Source organism: Hydra viridissima, unplaced genomic scaffold (assembly GCF_058129835.1).
Source record: "Hydra viridissima isolate aposymbiotic clone 2 unplaced genomic scaffold, HvirCarnegie_v1 scaffold_11, whole genome shotgun sequence".
In the NCBI taxonomy this organism is placed as follows: Eukaryota; Metazoa; Cnidaria; class Hydrozoa; order Anthoathecata; family Hydridae; genus Hydra; species Hydra viridissima.
This window is the reverse complement of record NW_028324310.1, coordinates 14,243,628-14,260,000: the sequence shown is the minus strand read 5'-3', so window position 1 is coordinate 14,260,000 and position 16,373 is coordinate 14,243,628. Positions and strand designations below refer to the sequence as shown.

Here is a 16,373-nt window from a genome sequence, read left to right as displayed (position 1 = left end):
AGTTTGCCTTTTTACTTTCATAAACTTAATGTTATTTAAAATAATCTTAGTCTTTCATCAAAGTGATGAAAAATAAAAAACTAGAGAAACAGAAAGAAGACACGCAGTCGCAAATATCAAATAATACTTATCAAAAAAAAAGTACGCCTCGACAGTACAAAAGATGGATGGCCCTCAAAAATAATGGAACGTCCTTTCCATGTTTGAGGTTAACAAGTTTACTGAGTTGCGAAATTGTTTTGTAATAGGAAAATTATTAAAACAAACACAAATAAAAGTAAAATTATTTCATTATCCTCTCGGTAAACAATCTCAAGTAATGTGCTTCGTACAACTTTCTGTTACCTTACTTATTGAAGAATAATATTGTAAAATAAAAATTCTCCCTTGTCCTTTTAAATGATCTTCTATGTTTGGCCTTTGATCTGAATTGGATAAATCAAGTGAAGTTGAGCGGGTATTAGTTCCATTTTCAAAAAAGTTTTTGCCTCGCTTAATTTTATGTTTATTTTTTTCCCTTACATCAATATGAAGAACTTTTTTCAACATTTTTCTTGTTTTTTTATTCATAACGCTATAAATGATCCAGTTACAGCAGGAGTTAGCGTATGCCAGGGTCCATACAAAACGAATCAGCCAATTTGGTACATAACTTTTTTTATTTGTATACGAATAAACAGCCGCAACGGTAAAGTAAGGACACCAAAGTAAAAAAAAAGCCCCAACAATTGCAAACACAATTTTAACGGCTTTCCATTCTCTTTTTAACAGTTGTTTTTTCTTTTGCTGCTTACTACCGATAGAGTTATGAACTAAGATTTCTGCATGCTTTTTAACTGATCGATATATGCTTATGTAGACTCCAAGCATAATCAAAAAAGGGAGTATAAAGAAACAAGATAACGATAACAATGATAAAAGAGGATTGCTCTTCACATCATCTGAGTCGCAATCCAACAAATAGGGGTTAAATTGTAAAAAATTTATATCAAAAAAATAACACATTCCCATGAAAAAGGAAATTAGCCAAATAAAAGTTAGTGCAACGAGGAGCCGCTTTTTTGTAACAAGCTCGAGGTATTTGTAGGGATACTTAATCATTAACATTCTTTCTAAACTTATGACCAACAAATGAATAATTGACGATAAGCACAAAAAGGTCCCTAAGCTCGTTGACAACTTACACCACGTGCAACCGAATATCCATTTATTACGCAACATCGAAACAGCAACCCATAACATGCATGTAATTGGTGACATTAAATCTGTCAGAGAAAGAGAGAATATTAACACGTTAGTTCGCGTTTGCATTGATTTATGCAGATAGATGGTAGCGCAAACCAATGTGTTGCCGAACAACGAAACCAGCATTATGAACAACAGAACAAAAGAGTTTAGCTTAGCCTCCCAATCTAGTATAGGCTCTTTGCTGGATCCTCTGCATCCGTTTTCACTCATTCTGCAAGTATGAACACTATCTTACATTACCGAGCAGTATTAAAAAAATGCACCGAAATTCTCTCTTCTAATGAAGTATACTAAGTTTTATATAACTTTTTATAATTATTACAATTATACCACCTGATGTTTGTTGCAACTTTTAAGAAATTACTTGGATTGAAGCAACCACTAATTTTGAAGTAACCTTTACCCTACCATCAGGATTAACTTTTTTATAATTAAAAAGATTTTCTCTTGTTTTCTCGCTCTGAACTAAAATGTCTCGATTCAGCTTTACGGTCTTTATTATCTACAAACGTCTCATTTTTCAACACCTTGCAACAACAAATTCTCAACAAACCTACAAAGAAAAAAATGATATCACATTTATGTGAAAGAATAACTAGTTTTACATTTGTAAAGAAATTTAACATTTCGAGTAATTTATTTAAGAGTAACACAGTTAAAATGAAATTCAGTAAAACTTTTATGTCTATACTTTCGTCTAAAATTAATAAATTAAAAAACACAGAACAGAAAAATATCAGTGACGTCAAAAGTATTGCATGGTTTCCTCCTTTTACGAAAATTTTAGGAGAATGAACAGGGGAGGGCCCTTCCGCTCTTTATTAATGATTTTCAAAAACGTCTTTTTTTTTATTATTTTTGATTAATTAGTCATTTTTTTCACGAAAAACGTATTCCAAAAAATAATTGACAAATCTAGAAAAATTGGCTAATTCCATTTAAACTAGGACTTTAAAAACTTAATATGCTCTATCATAGATTTCCATCAAATTCAATAAGCTGAATTAACGCGCTCTTTTTTTATGTTAAGATTATGTTAAGATTTATGATTAACTTCAACTTTTTAGGATTCGCGTTCAACTGCAGATGCATCTTTAGGATCTTAAAAGAGAAGTTTTCTTTAGATACCTAAATAGCATCTTTTTTAGCTTGGTCATGTAAGTATCTTAAAAGGCCTGCATTTCCAATATTTCTTCTTTCGGGAAAAAAAAAAAAAAAAGAGAATCAGATGTTTTTGTATCTTGATCTTTTGTTAAAATAAACTCACAAATTATTTCAGGTCCAAAAGGAGAAATATTTCTTTTTAAAAAGGGCAGTACCAGCTTCAATCTAAACAATTCTAAACAATCTCCAAATTATATTTTTTATCTCATTATCAGTTACATTTTTTATCTCATTACCAGTTATATTTTTTATCTCATTATCAGTTATATTTTTTATCTCATTACCAGTTATATTTTTTTATCTCATTATCAGTTGGTAGCATTTCAAATGCATTAAAATGTTCTAATGTTCTCCTAACTGCTGGTTCAATTTCAAGATATCTTAAAATCATTTTAAGTGTTGAATTCCAATGTGTTTTTTATATCTAAAAAAAAAGCCAATTCTTTCCCAAACTCATTGAGACAACTCATTCACAAACTCATTGAGACAACAGTTAATGGTCATCAACAGTTAGAGGTCATTTTTTCAAAACACCTTGCAAACATGCGAATTTTTTTGGGAAAGAATAACAACTTAGGAATTAAGAATTAAGAGCTTCTTCGTTAAGTGGTAACTCTTCTTAATTGGTAGACGCTCCAAAAATATGATTACTAAGGTTTAACCCAAAATCTTCAAGCTTTGTTATAATCAATTTAAGACCAACTTCAGCCTTCAATTCTCATTCAGCCTTAAGACCGACTTCAGCCTTCATTGAGCCAACAATTCTCATCATTCCAAGGCATTAAACTGGATTATTTGACTATTGCAAATTTAGCCACATACATTTTTGATTTCTATTAAAAACCCATTCATCCAGAGTCAATTAAAATCTATCATCATTCTCAATCATTTTTAACAAACTATATGCCATCCTTTTTTAAAGCTTTTCCGCAATCCTTAATCATTGATCAGATGGCTTGTTTTTAACTCAAAATTTAAAGGCGTTGAGAAGCCCATCATCCAGCAATTTATTGAGCAGCCCATCAATTTTGGTTGACAATACTTTTTGACCACTTATAAATGGGAATAAGATCAACAGCAACCATTCAAAACTAGTTCAGAAGAATTTTTCTTGGAAAAAAATGGCAACAACTGAACGTTGACTTCGAACTTGAACTTAAACTCGAACTGAAAGCTGTAACCAAAGTTACGCTACATGTAACCAAATTACTTAGAGACTGTTGATTTTCTTGAATAAGTTTATTACAAAAAGCTTATCCTGATGTTGAAGAGAAACTCCCGCCACTTTTTACTATTTATATTTTCTGAATTTTTCTAAATGAGAAATTGATGCTGCTGTTGTTTATTTTGCCATTAAAAGTTGAGGAGCAATGAAAATGCACTGCACAATAATTTCATCCCTTTTTGAAATAAATATTTTTCAAATTTCAGAAAACTCTAAAATTTGAAGGCTCCACCCATTCACTTTCCGCTTTTATTTTTCATTTGAAATATTATTAGAAATCTATACAAAAAAAATTTAGATAAATAAAAACAATATGTAAGACACGACTATTAGAAATAAATCGAAAACAAAAAAACAAAACAATTTTTTTCACAGTCGGCAATTTATTTAGAAATTCCATTGAAGTGGGTAAATACGGTAAAATAAAGCAGGGAAACCATTAAAATGTAAACCGAAAAACGATAACGTTTAATTTTTAGAGAAGCTGCACACAAAATTGGACAACTTTTGTACACATTTTTTTAAATTATCAATTTTCTGTTGAAAAGGAGGTGGGCCGGCAGTTTAAAATTTTTTTTGTTTTTAAAAACACAATGTCTTCTCAAGGGAGCAGCTAAATCTTTTGACATTTGATATCTGACTATTTTGAAGGATGTAAAATCCAAAATTAAAGAAAAAAAACTTGTAATTATAGATAACGGGTGATGACAAAAAAAAAAACGAGACTGCGTTCAATTTAAATTAGCATGTACTAATTCTATTAGTTGTATAGATATATTCTGCGTATTTTATTATAAACTTTTTTCTATTATTAAATTAAAAAAAGCAATTAAAATTCAACAATTGAAAATGAAAATAAACAAATCTAAGCAAAAGCTTCTCCGTGAACGTGTGGATGGTTTTTACATGGACAATAAACAACATTGTAAATATTACACTTACTGTCATTTTAAAGCAGAAAAAATGCCGAAAGCAATCGTATACCGTATAATTGAACGCGCAGAAAATGAATTTGGAACTCAACGAGCTATTGGAAGTTGGTTGGGTCCCTAGAAAAATGATGAATAAGAACATAACTAAGCTCAAGACTTTTTCATCACAAAGGTGGCGTCTCACAGAAGCAAGCAGCTTGAAAATATTCGTGCTACCAGTCTTTTATCTGCAAAACATTAAAGAAATACACAAATAATAAATGCAAAAAAAAAAAAAAAAAAAAACACGAACAACAAACAAAGATTCCATTAAGAGTAGAATCACAAAAATGCAAAGTAAGAACGAGATGCAGTCGCTTATTCGAAAAATACAAAATTCACGATTGAATATTTGATGACGAATCTGATTTCACTTTAAAACCTAGCTCTATAAACTAAATTTTTACTCTAGTAACACTTCTTAAACACAACCAAGCATAAAATATAATCCAGTTGAAAAATACTAACAAAAGTGCTAGTTTGGGTTTGCATTTCAGTTAAAGATATTTTTTATTAAAGATTAAACCTTTTTTTGTACCTTGTAAGCAATCAATCAAGCAAGAAATATACCTGAGCGAATGCTTCATAAAAAAGATTTGTTTCTTTCATCAAAGCAAACCATCTCGATCACAAATACATTTTTTTGCCTGACCTAGCAACATCGCATTATACAAAAAATGTAGTGGAGTATTTCAGGCAAAATAACGTCAATTTTTTAAAAAGGATGAAAACCCTCCCAAGATGAAACTGAATGGAGGCCCATTGAAGACTTTTGGTCTGAATTGAAAGGAGAAGTATACAAGAACAACTGGCAAGCAGAAACTATTGATCAACTTTGCAATAGAAATAAATCGATCGACTTTACTACCATACAACGTCTTACGGGATCGGTAAAAGGTTAAATCGATAAAATATTCAAAGAAATAGATTTATAGAAAATAAATAAATATACATTTTTAAAGCTTGACAAATTCTCTACTTAATACTTATTTGATAAGAAAAAAAATCTTTTAAAAATGAACGAATTTTGCCCTTTTAAACGCAGTCTCATTTATTTGTCTCATTTGCCCGTTATTTGCAAATCAGAAGGTTTAAAATGTTTCTCTTAAAAGTCGAGCATAAAGAATGAGCTCTATTCGAATCTCGGAAGCGCATTTCTAATTTAGTACGAATATTATGTATGACGCATAAAAAAAATGGATTTATTTTTGGATATGACACGAAGTAGCTGTATCTGACGTATTAAAATGGCGAACTTCAATTCGCTTTTGAATTTTTAATGTAGCAAACTACAGTCTGACTTAAGCAAAAAGTAGTTTTAAATTATTTATTTATTTTTAAACGATTGATTAAAATTTATGCGCAATACAAGTTTTACACTTGAATATTTTTATTTACACTTGGATATTTTCCACGCACCTAGCAAATGTCTTCACAAAAGAGCTTCATTCATTATAATTAGATATTTTAATTGAATTATTCTTTCCGATATTTCTTTTCTGTATTTTGTATATAATAAAAAGGTAATTCTCATAAGGAATGAAGATTTTGAAAAAATATTTTCTTAGAGTTGCATTGCTGCTTATTCTCGAAAGACAAGGTAAATTTTATTAACGATAAATTAACCAATCTCAAGTTTGCTTTTTATTGAAATTCATAAAGTAAAATATAACTTTTCAGTGTCGTCGCAAAAATGGATAACTCAAGAAAAACGCTCGGTGTATGCAACAGATGGAAGCGAGTTGACATTGGAATGGCAGCTAGATAAGCAAGGAAAAAACATATTTTTTGCCAGCTGGAAACTTGTCGATGATAATAACCAGCCTCAGCAAAACTTATTAATTGTTGATATCGAAGGCAATATCAAGGTTCAGAACACTTCTATTGTTGAATGTAAAAAGTTTGGCGTTTTAAAATTTTATCGCCTTGATCAGAGAACATTAAAGCGAGTTTTGGTAACAATTGATTTTGTAGGAGATTCTGCACCATTTACAGACGTGGTTTCTATTAGTTATGTAGGTGAGTCAATGATTAACTAGTTCTTTAATAACTTCAATTAAATAAAGTAAAAATGGCTTCTTTTTTAATGTTTTGCAAGTATTTTCAACCTAATTAGCTCTCATTGTAATTAAATACCTTTTTTTTTTTTTTTTTTTCATAGCCCCTCTCAAATTCAGGCAAAGCTTACCAACAAATGTGACTTACGTTGAAAACAGCATTTCTTCCAAAAATGTTACTTTTACAGTCACAGGTGAAGGGAATCCAATGCCGTCACTTTATTGGAAACTAAACGGCAAAAGTGTCACATCTTATGAAGGTTTTATGCTTTCTAGTGAGGTCCTACCGCTAAACGAGATTCTCACGCCAATAACTAATGTTCTCTTTATTAATCAAATCAAAGTTGAACACATTGGGAAATTGGAAGTGGTACTAAAATATGGTAATGAAGACCAACAAAGCCCGCAAGTAGTTAATGAAGTTATTATTGAAGTATTATGTAAGTAAAAAAGTTTTAGTGTTTTGTAACCAAGCTTTTTTATGATAGATTCAGTTTAAAAAACACTCGTTTCAAAGTTTTCAATAAGTCTATTAATAGATTCTAGTCTTTTTATAGGTATAATTGATTTATAATTTATTTATAATTTTATAATTGATAGACAAATTCATTAAGATTTGTTGCTTAAGTAATAAAACGTCTTAAAATTTACAAAAATGTTTAATCAAAAACAATAATAATGTAGCATTTGTTTTTATTTTTTTTAGATCCTCCGAAAAACGTCGTTTTATCGTCAAATCTCACAACATTTTTTGTACTTTTAAACTATTATGTAAACTTGACCTGTACTGCCAATGGTAACCCACCTCCGCAGTACACAATCACGAGATCAGATACAATTTTACAGCAAAGTTTTAACAACTCAATAGTTACCTACTTAGATCCGTATGAAGAGTCTGTTGCATCCTTTCTTTGCGTTGCAAAAAACCTTCTTGGGAAAAATGAAAGTAATGTGTTGAACATTCGTGTATTTAATGGTAAATTCTATTTATTTTAATGGCATTTACACATAAATGCACCGTGTGTAATACAGCACTTTGTATAACCATAGATATTTAATTAGTCAGCATAACTTTACACATAAATACACCATGTGTAATACAGCACTCTGTGTAACCATGGACATTTAATTGAAAATTAGTTAGCATAAATTAGTCAGCACTAAACTTTAGTAAAAAGAGTTTCCTTTAACATCACTTTTTTCAAAAAAAATTTTCTTTGCAGGTTCAGATTATATCAGAGGAAATGGGGATCCAAAAGGTGATTAATTCATTTATTTACAACAATACTTCAATGCGCTGGCGGAGCTAGTAGGGATGAAGGAGGGGAAAGTGGTGGGTGAAGGTGAAGAGGCCCTTTTACTCACAACAATTAAAAAACAGGTCCTCACTAAAAGTATATTAAAAAAATGAAATAGATTATTCACTTTAGTAAATTAGTAATATCTTGGATTGCTAAGTTACTAGTGTCACTTTCATGAAAAATACATTTTTTACATTGGGAAACCTGGGGCAAAGAGAAAAAGATTTTAAAAGCCCATAACTTAATAGAATTGCTTTATATTTCGCACAAAGTTTCACAAGTTACGAAGCCGTTTTACGGACTCAATAATCACTTAAAGATTTATGGCATTAGCTTTTTTCATTAAAATATAAAATCTTTTAAAATAAAAATTAAAAGTATATCTCACTTTAAAACAGACAAGTAATTATAATTTTCTCAAAGAGTCATGTCATTTTCACCAGGGAGAAATATCGGGACAATTAGTATAAGATCAAGACAGACCAAAAACAGATATAAATAATAAATCCAAATCCATCATGTAACTCGATGCTACAAGTAAAAAAAACTAATTGCATGAATGTAAATGTGATTTAGAATCTTTGTGCGTCCAAACATTTGAAATCATCTTAACAATCTAAGTTTTGCATCACATCTCTTGAGTTGGCTGACAAAAACCACTCTGTGTTATCGTTTCACTTTAAACATTTTGAAAGTTTATTTATTTTTTTTGTTTGTTATTATTTCTTTCACATTTTCTTCTTTTTAGTTAAGAATTTAGTTAAGATCTCAGATTTTTCAGCACATTTTTCTCTTTGGAGAATGAACTTGATGCAAAATCATCATGAGTGAAATATGATAACCAGCAGCATTAAAAAAATCACGATTATGATTCTTAAGAACATGAAAATACTTTCCATGGCAGGGAGGTAGGGGAGACCAGAGCTTTTTTTTAATTGATAATGCAGTAACTGAGTTGTCTTTTAAGTCCGAGTAGTTTTTTTGTGTTAAGAACTCTGAGTTAGGCCACGGTCATAAATTGTGAGAAAATTGAACAAATCTTTTACTAGGAAAACTGTTAATGAAAACAAAAAGTCTTCATTTGAAAATGTGGCTCCTTAAACGGATCATATTGCCACATTTCATAGCGTAAATAATCAAATAAGAAAAATTTTTTAAAACAAAAAATAACCACAAATTGATTGTTAGAAAACATTCCTCAGTGAAATTCCTAAATACTTCTTCATAAAACATCTACTAAGCTTTTTTATCATTAGCGTTATGATTGGGGCTGATTTCATTGAAAAAAAAACACATTCCATTACAAACAACTGATTTTGAACACAGCACCTTATTTAATAAAAACCATTGTGAACAATATCATATTCAAAATTGTGTAATAGATTGTGTACGAAGATGTAGTATCTTCGAATACCAAAAGCAAAACAGTTTCACGAAAAAAAAAAATTCGCAAGTGATGAATCACTCCAAAATTTCATAATTTGAGCATTAACTAATATTATATTAACTAATCAATAGGCCGCACAGTGTATCGCTTCATACAAGCTAGGTGGACAAAAATATTTTGTTTAGTAATTTCATTCCTAAGAATGTAGTTAACAATATTTTGGTGTTTTATTGATTAGTTATGCAGTAGGGTAGCCTGGGGGAGGCAGGGGGGCAATTACCCCGCGCGTTTAAGCTTTAGGGGGCGCCTAAAAGTCAATTTTACTATAAAAAGTTTTTTTTTTTTTTAATTTTATTGTAAAAAAGGAGATATTTTAATTACTTTTAAGATTTTAAAAGTTTTTATCTTGAAAAAGTTATAAAAATAACTTTAAAAAAGTAATAAAAATAAATACTAAATTTCAACACATTAATAATGTAATAAAATTTTGCCTAAAATAAAAATATACTCACTACAAATATACAAAATATAATAATAAACTCACTACACTACGTAAAATAAAAAAATATTTTATTAATAATTAATCATTATCGGATGAATCATTGTTATCTTCAGTAGCCGATGAATCGGACTCTAAATAATCTTCATCGTCACACATAATTCTATTTTCAACAAGCTGTGGTGGTATAATAGGTGGGATAATTAAATTCAAAACTTCTAACGGTAGTTTGCCAGTTTTCTTACTTGACACTTCTCTGTGTGAGTTGATGACAGGATCTGATGTTACCAAAAGCATATTGAGCAAATCTATATTTGTGCAAATACGTGAATTTTTTCTTGTATGGTGTTCGCGGAATCGACGAAAATCTTTATTGCGGGCTTCTTGAGACTCTTCCGACAGTTGTCCTATTGGAAGAAGGCATGTTTTTATAACTTCCGTGCTATGTACAAGTATTTTGTGCACAGTAACAGGCATATAGTACCACGGATACAGATTAATATAAAGAGTTTTGGTTTCAGAACAAAACTTTTCAAATTCATAATAGTTAATATCATAGCCAGAGGAAAGTGTTCTTAATAAAATACTAAAATTTTTAATGAGATTGATGTCTAAACCCGTAATCTCGCCGCTTAACTCTGGCTTCATAAAAAACCTGCGAGCAGTGTTCCCATCATTTGTATTCCCAAAGCCAGGTTTTGGTTTATCTACAATAAGACCCATATGCTTTTTAAATTTTTGTTTGATATCTTCTGAACGTTTTTGGACACTAGATTTATCTTCATCGCTTCTAACTTGCCACTTTTTTATATCTAAACGATAGCTAATGTGTAGCATGCACTCAAAAAAACGAATCCACGCATGCAAAGTAGACAGACCAAAACCATAATGTTCTTTTTTAACAACTAAGTCTTTTAGTTCACCGTTCATCATTTTAAGAGTCGCACCACATATGTAACATTTTTGTTGGGAACTTGTGTCAGTCAAGGCATTGCAAACTTTTCCATCTACCATTGATAGTATTAGGTCGTGTTTAACAGTAATTTGAGATTCGTTGAGTCTTATAGATGTTGGAACAAGTTGAGAAACTTCTGTTAAAACTTGGTTAGTTTCTGTTGTAGTTAAAAGATTTGTTTCTTTTGAAAAAATAAATTTAATTGGTCGGCAATAAAGCGTGGATGAAGGTCGTGGATTTTGCCAAATAATATTTTGACCGTCACTCAGTCTCAACGGAACAAATGAAAATACAAACAGAAAATCATCAGTAGCATCAGAGTTTTTAAATTTCTGTTTGTATGTGCTGTGACCGGAGCTCCCATCACATCCCCATTTGCTAATTAGTGTGAATGGCGTAGTAAAAGTAATACTTTTAAGAACTTCGCATTGGGCTTCAATTAAGCGTTCAGTAGTTTTATCAAGTATAGCTTGTAGGCTAATTTCGGCACGTGTTTCTGTAACAGAAATATGTTCATCTAATGGATAACATAACTTTTTCGACTTGCATAGACTATAATAAGATGGAAATAATATATGCCCTGCCTTTAAAGACCACTTTCTCGTCTGTTTATAAGAATGACTTGTACATTTAGAGTCAATATAATAAGCTAATGCCTTGTCACGATTTAACTGCCTGCCCCCACAAATAAAGTCTTTTGATTTAATTTTTTCTGATGATTCCAGACTTTTTCTGATTAAAGTAGCTTGGTTTCTGTGCCCCAACGCACGGCATGCTACTTCAGCAGCTGTGGTCAACTCAGTTGCACTTTGCAATTTTACTAAGTTTTCAACTCTTCGTTTTTTGGTTTTAAAGGACGAGTCTTCAAAGTTCTTTTTTGGTCGTCCTTGAATTTCTCCAGATGATGAAAAAGTACATTGCTGGTATATACTTATTTTAAATTCTACATTTGCCCCCTCTAACCAAATTTTATTTTTGTTTAAAAAAAGGTCCATCATCATATGTGCTGCAGACCATTTTTTTGCGAATTTTGAAGCCATACATGAAATTTTTAACTGCAAAGACCTCTCAGAATCTTTAGTCACATCAGTTACATCAGTAACACAAAATCTTTGCAAAATAAAATCCATTAAACGAGAATTTCTTTCTTCTTGATTATGTCTTCGCCATTTTTTAAACAACTCCATTTTTGAAAAAAAGCGCACATGATCTAAATGAAATTTAATAACAAAAAATTGTGGATTTATGTGGTGAAAATTTTTTCTTTGTTGTACACCTTAGGACTTTAGCTATACACTGTTAATAAATTAGCTTGGATACATGTGGATACAAAAAGTTGTATAAGTTTAAAAATTAAAAACCAAAAAATATTTTACAATTTTAACCCAGTTTTTTAAACCATACTTTAACACATATTGCTTAACTTTTAAATAAAATATTTAATGTAAGTAAATAGTACTTACCCTCAAAAGTAAAATCCATCGCTGCATTAAAATGATTGCTTTCTTTAATTCTTGCTAAATGTTAATGCAACGATTGTAAATTTTTATTTAATTTTTTTCAAAAATGAAATTACATTTTAACGCCTCTTTAATTGCTTATGACTCATTGCTCTGTAATGTTTTTCATAATTAACATCGCAAGTTATTACTAATATAGGACTGTTATTGTGAAAATATTATCAATTAGTTGATTTCTTGATATGACTTTTGTCCACCTAGCTTGAATGAAGCGATACACTGTGGGCCGGGTGAATAAAAAAGAGCAATTGCTTTTACTCAGCGTTTTTGGAGTAATTGCTCAACTTTACGTGAATAAAAATTTAGAGCAATTGCTTTTTTTTCGCGAAAACTTTTACTCATGAGCTTTTGCTTAAATGTTTAGCGATTGCTCACATATGAGAAAAGCGCGTGAATAAAAAAGCTTTAACTAAAAAAACGATGAGCAATTGCTTCTAATTTTACTTGCACCTATATTAGTTGCTTTTTTTTTGTTGTTGATAATTTGACATTGATTTTATTATTTTACTGCTATATTTAACTATTTTTTTATAATTCATGTATATATATATATACATATATATATATATACATATATATATATATATATATATATATATATATATATATATATATATATATATATATATATATATATATATATATATATATATATATATATATATATCTGAGTGTGTGTATGTGTGTGTGTGTGTGAACACAAAAATTTATTAATGTCACTATAATTATGATTAACTGTGCTTATTGTGAATATACTGCAAGCTAAATTTTACCAAATAATTTGGTTACTTTAACAAAAACATTTGGTGCATAAATATTCACCAAATGTTTTGTTAAAGTAACCAAATTTTTTGTGAATTTCACAAAACGTTTTTTGCAGTGTAAAAAATGCTTTGTTTTTCTTTATTTTAACGCTTGGAACTTGGCTTTTTTGTAGAAGGATCGGCAATTTGCATAGTATGTTTATAAAGATTTCATCTTCACATTTGTTAAAACTTTGGCTAGCTATATTATTTTCACTTGATTCAATTGGAATCTGGTTTGAAGTAGCCATTTTTAAACATTAAAAGTTTAAAAAGCTATTTATATCGGCAACGGCATATTGCTTTTACTCCGACACAAAACCAATTTCTTGTGAGTATAAGCAAAACTTTATTCACAAATTTTTGAGCAATTGCTATTGCAGCGAGCATTTGCTTTTAGCTTTTACTTTTACTCGGAGCAATTGCTTGTGAGCAGCTGCTCTTTTTTATTCACCCGGCCTAATGTCTTGGTAATAAAATGTAGTTTTACAATTCAATTTTCAATTCTTAGATTTTCATGGATGAAAAAATTTCAGCTGTTTAATCAACGAGCATTTTTATGAAATTGACGGTATTGAAAAAAAGAAATCAGAAAGATTTTTTTCAGATGAAAGTTAATGTTATCGTTTTGGTTGATAAATAAACTATATTTAACAAAATCTTCTCAGTACATTTAACAAAGCTTAAGCCTATTAAAAAATCTTTCCCTAAAACACTGATTCTTCTTCACACTTTTGCCTTCTGAGGAAGGGAGGGGGGGGGGGGGGAAGGGGGGCACTGACTGCAAAAGTTTAAGATAACCAGCGGCTCTCACTTGCTTTAGAAAACAGTTAAATTTTTGAGTATTAAAAATTTATATAGTTATAAATTATGCAAATTATGTATATTATGCTCATGTCAAAGTAAATATTCAGCCGGATCTTTCTGTCGCCTCATTTTGTCGTACCTGCTACTCCGCTCCTTACTTTAATGTTTTTATATATTCTGCAGTACATTTTTATTCATTCAAAAACTTGGAAAAACACGTTTTAATTAAATACTTTTGTTTTAAAAAAAAAAAATTTTAATATATATTATATATTACTTGTTATTACTTTTTATGAAATTACTAACAAACGTATTTTTACTTTCGTGAACTAAAAACACTTTGATAACATTTAACACGTCATTCAAACTCTCTTTTCTGGTTGCATCATAGTGAACGAGTGGTGGATCTATTATTTGGTCATTGTTGCCGTTAGTTTAGTCATATTTATAGGAACTGTTGCAACGATATTTGTCGTAAGAAGGTAATTTTTCTTTTATGAAGTTTTTTTTAACACCGCCAAGTAAACTTTAAAAAAATGATTCAGAAAAAACTTACATTCGATAAAACTATGCAAAAACTTTTCACAACGCACAATCATGCACGCGCTTAAAGCCGTTTTTTTTCATATTTTCTTAGTATCATCCGCGCTAAAAAGTATCAGCAACATCTTGATCCTGAAACGCCATGGTCAATTCGTTGATGATTTGCTTGTTGACTTTTTTTTCAGAAAAATGCGCAGCCTGAATGTTAAACGACAGACTGCTCGCTTACGTTTCAGAAGTGAAAACCAAAACGATAATGAAAGTGCAACAATTCAACACAGCAGAGTCAACCGTGTTTATCATTTGAACCAAAGAGGAGCTCCAGATGGGCAACGCGATCCAAATGTGTATTCAACTGCACCTAGCATTAAAAGTGCCAACAAAACGTCAGAAATGAATTCAAAAATATCAATATCGACTCTCGTGAAGGATAACAATTTAAATAAAACGTTTAAGAGGGATGATGTTCCACCGTTACCACTCGAAGATTTGACGAACCATAATTTAACAGACCAATTAAGTAATAGATCTTCTAAGTTGGGCTATCAAAATAATGGGTATCATTATTAAGCAAAATAATTTGCAAAACTTGATACTACTGTACAGACAGTCGGATTGGCAATCAGCTTTCCATTCAAACACATGAATTCTTTTGCCTCGCTGAAAGTTTTTTTAGAAATAAAGTGCGTTACTTTATCAGTGGGCGCATAGACGTTTAGTTCCTGTCAAAAGTATATATTTTTGAATATCAGTAAATTGGTTCTTCTTTCTCAATGTTTCTTTCTTTTAGGATAGAAGAAAATAGACAAAGCTTTTATTCATTAATACAAATATAGCGACTCTGATAATAAAAATGGATAGCAATTTTGCACAATATACGCGATGTTGACCTGCTGCGGTTCAATGAGAATCGTTTTTGAATGTGTGACCTTTACTACAGCCCTTTTATAGCATTCCGCTCACACATATCAGTTTATCTTTAAAACTCTTTAGATTTTTAAAAACATATTTTAGCTTTTGAAATATAATTGTTGTTTTTTAGACAACATTATTTTTGTAAGACATTGTACAGTTAAAAAATCATGATGAATTTGAAAAAACTGCTTGATTGACCACATTGTTGACAAATCCTAATGCAGAATAAAAAACAGAGAAATGATTATTGTAATAGATTTTTTACTTTTTTTTTCGACAAATGCATAACGCATTACTTGGACTCATTTGATCTCGCTTTTTCATGCCTTATGTTATGTCAGTATATACTAAAAAAGTTAGGCTTGCATTACAACATTTTTTTTTTTAAAAAAAAATATAGAAAACCATTGATAGATAGAAGTTTTCTCATCTCATTTTTCATTTTGCCCTCTTTTTTCAATTGGCGAAATTGTCATTTTTCAATTGGCGAGGTCCTGAGTCTGTATATCAACCACCAACTATGGTATCCTCATAACCATCAAAGTTACATTTGTAACGCATTTTTAATAACTGTTACCAAACTCCAACTGTTAAAATTTTTTTTCTACATAAATTTTTTTTACATTGATTGTTAGTAAAACAATGCCATGAAATGAGCTTTTTCATGCGATGTTCTGTTAACTAAAATATATTTGCAATCGTTGTTAACATACGTCTCGATGAACTTGAAACGTGACGTCACGCACTAAAAGATGTTGGCTTCAAAATTTTGTTAATTCAAGTTACGGTAAGACGTGTCTATCAGTTTATATGGTCTATGATCACGGCAGGCAGTAAATTAAATCAATAGATAATTAACCTAAAGTAACTGATCCGTTTGCGATCATCGATTATGAATTTTAATGTTAAATCGCGTATGATCAATAAACAAGATCGTTAAAATGACAAAATCAGATAATAGTTTAACATAAAACAATC

The 16,373-nt window shown here is 30.2% G+C and overlaps 2 protein-coding genes across 3 annotated transcripts; one reads left to right on the top strand and one right to left on the bottom strand.

Moving 5' to 3' along the window:
* Nucleotides 1–278: 278 nt before the first annotated feature.
* On the bottom strand, nucleotides 279–5,690 carry LOC145191421 (histamine H2 receptor-like). The gene is made up of 4 exons (XM_090066575.1): nucleotides 5,179–5,690; nucleotides 4,580–4,796; nucleotides 1,582–1,801; nucleotides 279–1,459 (listed from the first exon to the last, which is right to left on the bottom strand). The coding sequence occupies exon 4, from the start codon at nucleotides 1,456–1,458 to the stop codon at nucleotides 313–315; it is 1,146 nt and encodes a 381-aa protein (XP_089922701.1). The 5' UTR covers nucleotide 1,459; nucleotides 1,582–1,801; nucleotides 4,580–4,796; nucleotides 5,179–5,690; the 3' UTR covers nucleotides 279–312.
* A 290-nt stretch (nucleotides 5,691–5,980) lies between these two features.
* LOC145191432 (uncharacterized) lies at nucleotides 5,981–15,642 on the top strand. Of its 2 annotated transcripts, none has more exons than XM_090066574.1 (7): nucleotides 5,981–6,208; nucleotides 6,289–6,627; nucleotides 6,770–7,105; nucleotides 7,372–7,641; nucleotides 7,889–7,924; nucleotides 14,329–14,419; nucleotides 14,575–15,642. In XM_090066574.1, exons 1-7 carry the CDS (start codon nucleotides 6,148–6,150, stop codon nucleotides 14,636–14,638), a joined length of 1,197 nt encoding a protein of 398 aa, XP_089922700.1. In that variant the 5' UTR covers nucleotides 5,981–6,147; the 3' UTR covers nucleotides 14,639–15,642. The 2 variants fall into 2 exon arrangements, with proteins under 2 accessions (XP_089922700.1, XP_089922699.1); XM_090066573.1 differs by having other exon boundaries at nucleotides 5,983–6,208; nucleotides 14,666–15,642.
* Nucleotides 15,643–16,373: the final 731 nt, after the last annotated feature.

Bases quoted from the DNA above. Each gene is read 5' to 3' on its own strand.
- LOC145191421 (XM_090066575.1), bottom strand. From the start codon at position 1,458: ATGAGTGAAAACGGATGCAGAGGATCCAGCAAAGAGCCTATACTAGAT.
- LOC145191432 (XM_090066573.1), top strand. From the start codon at position 6,148: ATGAAGATTTTGAAAAAATATTTTCTTAGAGTTGCATTGCTGCTTATT. The intron at 6,209-6,288 runs GTAAATTTTATT...ATAACTTTTCAG, and splicing joins GCTTATTCTCGAAAGACAAG to TGTCGTCGCAAAAATGGATA. The intron at 7,106-7,371 runs GTAAGTAAAAAA...TATTTTTTTTAG, and splicing joins AGTTATTATTGAAGTATTAT to ATCCTCCGAAAAACGTCGTT.